General features: G+C 43.1%; 1 protein-coding gene across 2 annotated transcripts; it reads right to left on the bottom strand.

Moving 5' to 3' along the window:
- Positions 1-4347: 4347 nt before the first annotated feature.
- Positions 4348-10548, bottom strand: LOC117592734 (zinc finger protein OZF-like). 2 transcript variants are annotated; one of them, XM_020040908.2, is made up of 3 exons: positions 10176-10548; positions 8915-9143; positions 4348-5880 (listed from the first exon to the last, which is right to left on the bottom strand). In XM_020040908.2, the coding sequence occupies exons 2-3, from the start codon at positions 9030-9032 to the stop codon at positions 4520-4522; spliced, it is 1479 nt and encodes a 492-aa protein (XP_019896467.2). In that variant the 5' UTR covers positions 9033-9143; positions 10176-10548; the 3' UTR covers positions 4348-4519. The 2 variants fall into 2 exon arrangements, 1 of the variants encoding a protein (XP_019896467.2); XR_004574841.1 differs by lacking the exon at positions 4348-5880 and adding an exon at positions 8292-8753.
- Positions 10549-10865: the final 317 nt, after the last annotated feature.

Raw genomic sequence — 10865 nt, 5'->3', positions numbered from 1 at the left:
AGGGACCTCTGGTTGTCTGTATGGGGGTGCCCCAGGGACCTCTGGTTGTCTCTATGGGGGTGCCCCAGGGACCTCTGGTTGTCTGTATGGGGTGCCCCAGGGACCTCTGGTTGTCTGTATGGGGTGCCCCAGGGACCTCTGGTTGTCTCTATGGGGGTGCCCCAGGGACCTCTGGTTGTCTCTATGGGGGTGCCCCAGGGACCTCTGGTTGTCTGTATGGGGTGCCCCAGGGACCTCTGGTTGTCTGTATGGGGTGCCCCAGGGACCTCTGGTTGTCTCTATGGGGGTGCCCCAGGGACCTCTGGTTGTCTCTATGGGGGTGCCCCAGGGACCTCTGGCTGTCTCTATGGGGGTGCCCCAGGGACCTCTGGTTGTCTCTATGGGGGTGCCTCAGGGTTCAATTCTCGGGCCGACTCTATTTTCTGTATATATCAATGATGTGGCACTTGCTGCAGGTGACTCTATGATTCACCTCTATGCAGATGACACCATTCTCTATACGTCCGGCCCGATGTTGGACACTGTGTTAAAAAATCTCCCAGAAAGCTTTGAAAACATACAACATTCCTTCTGTGGCCTCCAATTACTTTTAAACTCTAGCAAAACAAAATGTATGCTCTTCAATCGATCACACTCTGCACCTGCCTGCCCAACAAGCATCACCACACTCGATGGGTCTGTTCTTGAATACGTAGAAAACTACAAATATATGAATATGTGTAGTATACTATATAGTATATATTTATATGAGTATCTTTATATGTGTAATATGTGTAGTATATATTTATGAGTAGCATGTATACTATATATTTATGAGTAGTATATATTTATGAGTATATTTATATGTGTAGTATATATTTATATGAGTATATTTATATGTGTAGTGTGTATTTATGAGTATATTTATATGTGTAGTATATATTTATATGAGTGTATTTATATGTGTAGTATGGGGGAATCTGGGTAAACCCCTTGCTACTGAATTGACAGGCAGATTAGTGCAAAGAGAAATCAATGACCTACCTGATAGATTATTAGATATCAAATTGACTCCATATTGTTTGTAAACATATGCAATCATCAATGACCATGATATGCTGGAAGTTCCTAGAAAAGGCAGCTAATCTTTTGTCACAAACCAAACATTTAAAAGATTGTCTTTTCGTGGCCTACGTCATCCTCAATGCTCCTCATCAGTCAAGTACCGACAACAAGGGACAGTGTAGCAACCCGGGAACTCAGGGAGGATCAGTCTGGTCACTTCGATGTACTTTGTGTATGTGCCTATATCAGTTATTGTAAGCACCAACAAGGTATAGATCGTTTAACATGAACCATACAGTAAAATGGCGTGTGTTCCCGGGTCTAACCAGACTGCTTCGAGAATCCAGGACTCAGGGATGGCAAGTCTGGCTGCTTGGACTTACTTACGTGTATGTAATTACCAGTAGCCCTACGAGCTTGAGTATAAAGATAAATGCTGTAGTAATCAATATTCAAAAGTAACACAGTTTATTCCAATAAAGTTACAATACATAACAGTTACATACCAGCACGATTCAACGTCCTCCCAACTAGCCTAACGGTCTACTAAGTATACCATAAGTATTTCAGACACAATAGCACAAAGGTATGCTAGGGGCTTCTGTTAAAGATAAACTCCAAAAACGAAGTCAATCTTCACTATTTATCCCATCCAGACAGGCTGATTCAAAACTCCCATTTCATCTATAATAGGATCACCTCACCCTGGCGAAAACAATAAAAACAAAGAATGTGGCATTCACACATTTACATTTATTCAATTAGCACCATCCAAAGCAAGACACCTGGTAGTGCAGGATTATTCATCCAGTAAATATTTTCCTGTAACAAACAAGAATACATAACATGTACAGCATTGAAACCTATTGGAGAGTTCATCCCTTTATGGGACACACAGTAAAAGACCAAACATCAGTGCAGTTAATCCAACGAAAGTAATTTCTACTTTGTTGATTTGTCTGTCCTCACACCTGGTTCGTATGAGCAGATGGGGCTACGTTGGCCCCCACCGTGCATGTCCATTCCATTCAGGAAGCAAACAGGCCCATTGGTGTGAGATTAGGATGTCCCACTGAGTTGAGACACCAGACAACACGGCACCCTCACGAACCTTCCAAAACACACTTTTCATTAAACTACATGTATTTCTTACTGGCAATTGCCGTGGTAACAAGAATGATTAGCTCTACTAGAGAAATATAATATCTAATTCTCTATTTGAATAAATGTCAGTATCTTTTTGTTTTGTTTTCCGCTTGATAATGAAGAGAGCAGGCACAATCAACGCCTACTTGAAAAAGACAAGGCGAGAGGAAGATGAGGGAGAAAAGTGAATGTTAATAATGTTTATTATCATAACATCAAAGTAGGCCCAAGGACCGACAGTGATAGAGAGTGAGGGTGAGTGTGAGCAAGGCGAAGCAGCTGGACAGCAGGCAGGAGGGTGAGCAGTGAAAATGGAATGGAATTTCCTTAATTAACACTGTCATCATTAACATTATTCTGTATTATTTTGTAGGAAGTCAAAGGAAATGAGCAGCCATCACTGGGACCAGGAACCAGCTGAAGAATGACCACCTCGACATGTGCTGCAGGGTGGCCATTGATGGACCAAAGGCTGACGAGACAGACGAGGCCATGGTAGTCTGATCCTTTTACATAGTTCATAAGAGGGTGAAATGCTCTGAACCAGGATGTGACCTCTGCAACTGATTTCCTCCCCTCCCTCAACCCCACATCCCTGTCCCTCACACTCACTCCCCTGTCCCTCAAACTCACTCCCCTCTCCCTCAAACTCACTCTCCTGTCCCTCAAACTCACTCCCCTCTCCCTCAACCCGACATCCCTGTCCCTCAAACTCACTCCCCTGTCCCTCAAACTCACTCCCCTGTCCCTCAAACTCACTCCCCTGTCCCTCAAACTCACTCCCCTCTCCCTCAACCCCACATCCCTGTCCCTCAAACTCACTCCCCTGTCCCTCAAACTCACTCCCCTGTCCCTCAACCCCACATCCCTGTCCCTCACACTCACTCCCCTGTCCCTCAAACTCACTCCCCTCTCCCTCAAACTCACTCCCCTCTCCCTCAAACTCACTCCCCTCTACCTCAAACTCACTCCCCTCTCCCTCAACCCGACATCCCTGTCCCTCAAACTCACTCCCCTGTCCCTCAAACTCACTCCCCTGTCCCTCAAACTCACTCCCCTGTCCCTCAAACTCACTCCCCTGTCCCTCAAACTCACTCCCCTCTCCCTCAACCCCACATCCCTGTCCCTCAAACTCACTCCCCTGTCCCTCAAACTCACTCCCCTGTCCCTCAACCCCACATCCCTGTCCCTCACACTCACTCCCCTGTCCCTCAAACTCACTCCCCTCTCCCTCAAACTCACTCCCCTCTACCTCAAACTCACTCCCCTCTACCTCAAACTCACTCCCCTCTACCTCAAACTCACTCCCCTCTACTTCAAATCCACTCCCCAAACCCCTTTCCAATATTGTAATACAATAATTTTTTTAACCAGTTTTGTTAATGGGGTTTCATTTATTCAAGCATGATAGACATGGACATTTTAGTTTATCAAATGCATAGATTTTGGTCATAAGGTAACTCATTGCCAATACTGTATGAGGAACGATCATGCCTACTGTTCTGAGAGAAAAAAAAACTGTTTTAGGGTTCCCAAACTTTCAAGCAGCATGGTATATGATACAAAAAAATTGCTTGATAACTACAGGGGTCAACCCATCAATACTACAACTCCATATCCACAAAAGTTGGGACGCACAAATGATTTAGTGAAACACTTCACACAGTAAGAACAGGAGTAAGGATTCTATCCAGTATGCACTCTCCCCCGGGTAGGGCCACAGTGTCACCAGACCCCCCCGTCTCAGTTCCAAGGTGTTACGCTGCTATATTATTGTGCTGGGGGATATGAGGAATGCACTACTAACTTTTTTTCAGTCTCCTCCAGTTTAAAATTTTAGGAGGAGATGAGGTCCTGGTCCACACCTGCGGATTACCTGGTTTGGGGGGCCCGTTGCTGTCCCTGTCCTTGTCCACCTGGTCATACTTCTGACCTAGTCTAAAATCAAATAGACTCTGGATTTAGCCCAGAGAAATGTATTTATTATTCCAATTGGACTCTTAATATCTCACCCGGCACAGCCAGAAGAAGACTGGTCACCCCTCTGAGCCTGGGTCCTTTCTAGGTTTCTTCCTAAAATTCGACCTTCTTAGGGAGTTTTTCCTAGCCACTGAAATTCAACACTACTGTTGTTTGCTCCTTGGGGTTTAAGGCCGGGTGTCTCTAACTGTAACTGCTGTTGTAAAAAGGGCTTTATAAATACATTTCATTGATTGACTGATTGATATCTTTTAAGTTTAGATGATTTAACGAAACACTTCCCACAGTCAGAACAGGTGTAAGGCTTCTTTCCAATATGAATATGCTGGTGAGCTTAAAGGTGACCTAATTAAGATAATCTCTTTCCACAGTCAGAAGAGGAGTATGGCACCTCAACAGTATGTATGCGCTGGTGAGCTTTAAGAACAGTTAATTGAGGGAAACTCTTCCCACAGTAAGAACAGGAGAAAGGCTTCTCTCCAGTATGCACTCTCTGATGTCTTTTAAGTTTAGACGATGTAACGAAACACTTCCCACAGTCAGAACAGGTGTAAGGCTTCTTTCCAGTATGAATACGCTGGTGAGCTTTAAGGCTACTTAATAGAGAGAAACTCTTCCCACAGTAAGAACAGAAGAAAGGCTTTTCTCCTGTATGCACTCTCTGATGTCTACTAAGTTGAGACGATGTAACGAAACCCTTCCCACAGTCAGAACAGGAGTAAGGCTTCTCTCCAGTATGAATGCGCTGGTGAGTTTTAAGGCTATCTAATAGAGAGAAAATATTCCCACAGTGGGAACAGGAAAAAGGCTTCTCTCCTGTATGCACTCTCTGATGTCTATTAACTTGAGACGATGTACTGAAACACTTCCCACAGTCAGAACAAGAGTAAGGCTTCTCACCCGTGTGCACTCTCTGATGAATGGTAAGTTGAGAGGATCTAATAAAACGCTTCCCGCAATCAGAACAGGAGTACGGTTTCACACCTGTGTGCATTCTCTGATGAGTAGTAAGTTCAGAGGATCTAATAAAACACTTCCCGCAGTCAGAACAGGAGTAGGGCTTCTCACCTGTGTGCACTCTCTTATGAACTGTAAGTTGAGAAGACGTAACAAAAGACTTCCCACAATCAGAACAGGAGTAAGGTTTCTCTCCAGTATGTGTGCGCTGGTGAGCTTGAAGACCGCCTAACTGAGAGAAATTCTTCCCACAGACAGAACAAGAGAAAGGCTTCTCACCTGTGTGTACTCTCTGATGACTACCAAGTCCATATAATGTATTAAAACTCTTCCCACAGTCTGAACAGGAGTACAGCTTCCCACCTGTGTACACTCTTTGATGAGTAGTAAGTTCAGAGGATCTAATAAAACACTTCCCGGAGTCAGAACAGGAGTACGGCTTCTCACCTGTGCGCTCTTTCTGATGAACAGTAAGTTGAGAGGATGTAATGAAACACGTCCCACAGTCAGAACAGGAGTAAGGTTTCACACCAGTATGTATGCGCTGGTGAGCTTTAAGACCACCAAATTGAGAGAAACTCTTCCCACAGTCAGAACAAGAGTAAGGCTTCTCACCTGTGTGCATGTTAATGTGTCTTTTTAACAGTGACAGAAATAAGAAACGTTTTTCACAGTGGGGGCAGTGGTGGGACTTCTTAAGACTGTAGTCTTCCTGTTGTTTCTTTCCTACGGTCTCCACTTCAGGAATCCCATCTGTGTGACAGACATCAGAAAATGTTGGTTATCAACACAGTAAATCTATCCTCTATTTTACAACTTTGTTCTTTAAATTAGTCCAGAAGAATCTGTAATCCATGGTTCAGTTCTCTTTAAACAGCCATAGCAAACTGCTTCTTTTTTCAAATTAATCCTGCAACCCTATTTTATTCAGTGATTGGAATATTACCAGAATTACAACCAAATGTGGATGTCAGATTAATTATTGACACTATTATTTAAACACATTTTCTGATGCATCGTTCACATACATACACTTCAGGTTGAAGTTTTGGAACACCTCAAATACTCCAGATTTTATTGAAATGCACATAGTTTACTGTACTAATGTAAAAAAAAAATTGCGAGAAAAATAAATAATGGAATTGTTTTGTCAAACAAAATAAAAGTAACCATCTTTGGCAGACATAACAGCCGAACACACTTGTGACATTCTTTCTGCAATGAAAATCAAATATTGTTCTGGAAGTAGTCTGGAGGAATGTTTTATGTCATTATCTTGCTGTAGGATTAACCACTGACCAACTGCACCAGAGGGTATTGCACAGTGCTGCAAAATGCGGTGGTATCCATTTTGGTTCAGGGTGCCACTCATTCTGTGCAAATTGCTGTCTTTGGATCTGGAAAAAGAGCCCCTGAGCCCCTGTTTAAAAGTTGTTGTCACACACTGAGGAACCATCCTTTCACCCATTTGACGGTGTGTACAAAAGTCGTGTGATGAATGGATGATTTAAAACTCTGATTAACTGGTCCATAAGACCTTCTTCCAGTGGAAGTCCAGAGGCGGTGCTTCAAGGTGGTGTTCCTGGGAGTATTCTTTTTCTTATTCAACCATATTAGCATTGGCTTTCTTTATGCCCCTCAAACTGTCACGTCTGCAGCTTGAGGTCTTTACTTCACAGTTTAAACTGAGACAAGCTTACTTTAACTAACTGTGCTTGAAACTGTCGTCCTGCGAGCTGCCTATCACACAAGCTGTGGACTTTTAAACTTGACTGTGGGCCTGCCACAGTTATTCCTGCCACAGTTTCCAAGTGCCTTTTGATGGTGTAGGAAATTGTACACCCTAACACCTTGGTTTTCTTTGAAATTTTTCTAAAGGAAAGACCTACCCTTTTAAGGGTTATAATGGTCTGTCTGTTTTCCTTTGTTAACTGCCCTTCTCCCAATTATGATAGCAATGTAATAATTCCTGCAGTACAATACTGTACAAATAATGCTAAAGAGGGTGTAGTAACACAGACTGTTCCTCTGCTTTTATACAGACAGAAGGATTTGTAAGTAATAAACAAATGTTGGGACCCATGTAGGAATTGTTAGCATCAACTGTCAAGGCTGAATTTACTTCCGTTGCTGCAGAATCGCTGTAATTTGATAAAATATTACTTTCTCCCTGAATAAGACCTTTTTTATAACTCTAAGAAATTTACATAACTTTTCAGTTTTTGGTACCCAAAAACTTTTTTAAATCTCTGGAAGTGTACCATTTTCCTTCAGGTTACTCACTTGACTAGAAAGTACTTACATTTAAATAAAAACTGAAAAAATTGGCATGTTCTAAAACTTTTGACCGGGAGTGTAAATGCGTCGCTAGCAGTGACAAACATTAGCTAAAGTTTGTATTGGCTTCAAAGATAAAATAAATGAAGGATGAAGAACAGTTACTAGGAAGGGGCCTGTTGCAATTTTCTACATTCAAATTCACACCTGTTGCACCACACAAAATCAATACTGGCAACAGCCAAAATCAGCAGAATCTATGACTAAAACTCTACAGAACAGACTCAGTGCTGCCATCAGGGTAACGTGACATAAGTAATTTCCGTTAATAAAATAAGAACCGCCCTGCACATCACTGGTTCCAAGCTCCCAGCCATCGTAGACCTTAAGCGGCGACGGAGCAACCGCTAAACCACACTGTGGCACAGTTAGATAGCTCTTGATTGTGCAGCAGTAAAAGCTTGCAAGGACAGACAGGCCTCCTTCAGCCTCCTCAAAAGGTACAAGTGCTGCTGCACCATTTTGACCAGGGCTAAGATGTTGAGGGTCCAGGAGAGGTCCTCGGAGATGTGGACACCCAGAAATGTGAAACTGGATACATGGTCCACCTCAGTGCCGTCGATGAGAACTGGGGTGTGAGATGTGGCTTTTAGACTTCCTGTAGTCCACAATGAGCTCCTTGGTTTTCTTTGCGTTGAGAGCCAGGTTGTTGTCAGCGCACCATGCCTCCACATGCTTGACCTCCTCCCTGTCGGCTGACTCATCATTGTCACTGATCAGGCCTAACATGGTGGTGTCGTCTGCAAACATTACGATGGTGTTGGAACTGTGTACAGGAACGCAGTCGTGGGTGAAGAGGGAGTACAGGAGGGCTCGGCACACAGAGACATAACTCAAAAAATAAACATCCCAAATTGCTTGTGTTCTGAGCTGGGTTTATTTTCACCATACTACACTTATTCCTACTTTATCCCTTTATTATTTTGATTTCCCACGCCCTCTTATAACCAACACATCTACAGGCAGTTTCAATGCAAAAACTGGCAACAGATGTGGAAGAGTTGACATATTCGCTATCTTTATTGCAGTTTTGTTGATTTACACAACATTATTCCAAAGAAAGAAAACATGGGTCAACGTGTGTGAGGGCAAGTTCACTAATCTGACCACCTCAGTCAGCTTGTCAGATGCCCGAGCCACCAGGGGGAGTCACTAGAGCACAATGAGTCCAGGGAATCCCTGCTGATACATGCCTCCCCCCTCTCTGGGAGATGCTGGCCAATTTACAATATCCATGGGTCTTTCCAGACACATGTCAGGTAGGGGCAAAGATAAGAATCATTCCTAGACTGTGGAGTGGAGAACATCTATAAAATATTTTGCAATTTTTCTCTCTCTGAGATGACAAAAAAGTATGGAAAAATTTAGAATACTGACAGACAGCATGAAATATCATCAACCTTTTCATTAAAAAGTGACAACAAACTGACAACATTAAACCAGTTCTTACCTTGAACAAGAAAATCCACCCCTCCATTTGTAATGATAACTCCATCCTTCTCCACATCTTTAACGGTACCATTCCGTCCCACTGTTTGACTGCAGTCTTCCTGCTTCATTGATGTCATCTCTGAATCCACCAATAAACATTAAGCTCCACTGTCACAACCAGAATCCAGTGACTCTTGTTTGATCTCAGTGTGGAAGGAGAGCAGCAGGCTGGTATTGTCCTCCCTGTGCTAAAATAAAGACCCAATCAGACAGAGATTATGGGCATGAGAACCTTAACACAACACGTAAGTAGTGACCAACTCTGAACATTGACAATAGACTGGACTTGGTGCTGGGCCCATTACTGATGGACCCCACACACTCTACCCACACATCCTGTCATACTCTATGACTAGACCCATGGACCATAGGTTGGAACATACCATTGTGAGAAAGCATGTCTTGTCCAGATAATATAGAAGTATTTCAGTTACATACTCTTGTTAAAGAACAACACAGAAAAATCGTTCTATCTTGTGGTATTGTAGAGCAAACATATGTTATATATTATTGAGTTGCCCCAGACAATCCAATAAGAGTGTGTGAAGCCGAGAACTCAAGGGGGACACTATAACAGGCCATATAAGGTTAGGACATATAGACTCATATGATTGGAAGACAGATAGTGGAGGGGACATGCTGGAGGCTTTGTCTAATATAGATATGCTGTCAAAGTCAAATACATTTGGAGAACATGTAAGAACTATGGAAGATCAACACATTGGACTCATGCTAATAAAGAAACGTATTTCCTAAAGTTCATCATAAAATGTATTTTCTCACAAAACTACCACGAACAGATCCATAAATCAAAGCCGTATAGTTAGTTGGACAAAATTTTTTGCATGTTGGTATCTTAATAGCAGGGAACGGTTATAAAGCAGATAATTTTTATTGTAATGACCCCAGTTGTATCTAAGTTTACAAGGATGGACACGAGAGGTGGAACAGGTTTAATACCACGCTCGGGCCATTGTTTTGGCCACAGCCTACGCCACTAAATCATATAACAGCTTCCCAAACAGAGAGAGATGGGGGGGAATAGTAGTCCAAATGTTATCACTTTCAAAACCACGCGGGATTACCAATCAGACCCCTATACCCCATGCCTTTTGCCATGGAACAATTAACCCCTGCTAACATGAGAGCCGGGAATAACACACAATACCGGATCTTTACAATATCGAACTGAACAAAAATAATGTCCTTAAATCACTTACAATTTTAGCTACTCTGATTTCTGTTCGTATTTCACCAAATATTCCTGATGTCTTGAAAACTAAACCAACATCTCCAAGATAATGCACTCGTGCCAGTTGTTCTTCTACCTCTGTGGATTTCAAATTGTATATTACTTTTAATGTACATTACCGCCCCCTACTGGACTGGAGTGTGAATCAGAGACGTGGAAAACCCTCCCCTATTATCTCCCCTAGTAAAGTAAATACGTAATACTACACCCCTTTACGACTTAATCAACATCTTTAGCCTAATAAGCGGTTTAACAAGACAGGTTCTACTCAGAACAGGCCTTGCCATGGTCGACCAAAGAAGTTGTGTGCATGTGCTCAGCGTCATATCCAGAGGTTGTCTTTGGGAAATAGATGTATGTGTTCTGCCAGCATTGCTGCAGAGGTTGAAGGGGTCAGGGGTCAGCTTGTCAGGGCTCAGTAGAAGCTGAGTGTAAAGGTGATGGCCAAGCATGTCTCTGGACCTAAACCCTGTTGAGCATATGTGGGGCATCCTCAAACGAAAGGTGGAGGAGCGCAAGGTCTCTAACATCCACCAGCTCCGTGATGTCATCATGGAGGAGTGGCAGAGGACTCCAGTGGCAACCTGTGAAGCTCTGGTGAACTCCATGCCGAAGAGGGTTAAGGCAGTGCCGGAAAAAAGTGTGGCGGCCACCCAAA

This window comes from Esox lucius, chromosome 20 (assembly GCF_011004845.1).
Source record: "Esox lucius isolate fEsoLuc1 chromosome 20, fEsoLuc1.pri, whole genome shotgun sequence".
Lineage (NCBI taxonomy): Eukaryota > Metazoa > Chordata > Actinopteri > Esociformes > Esocidae > Esox > Esox lucius.
This window is presented reverse-complemented; position numbering and strand designations above follow the sequence as displayed.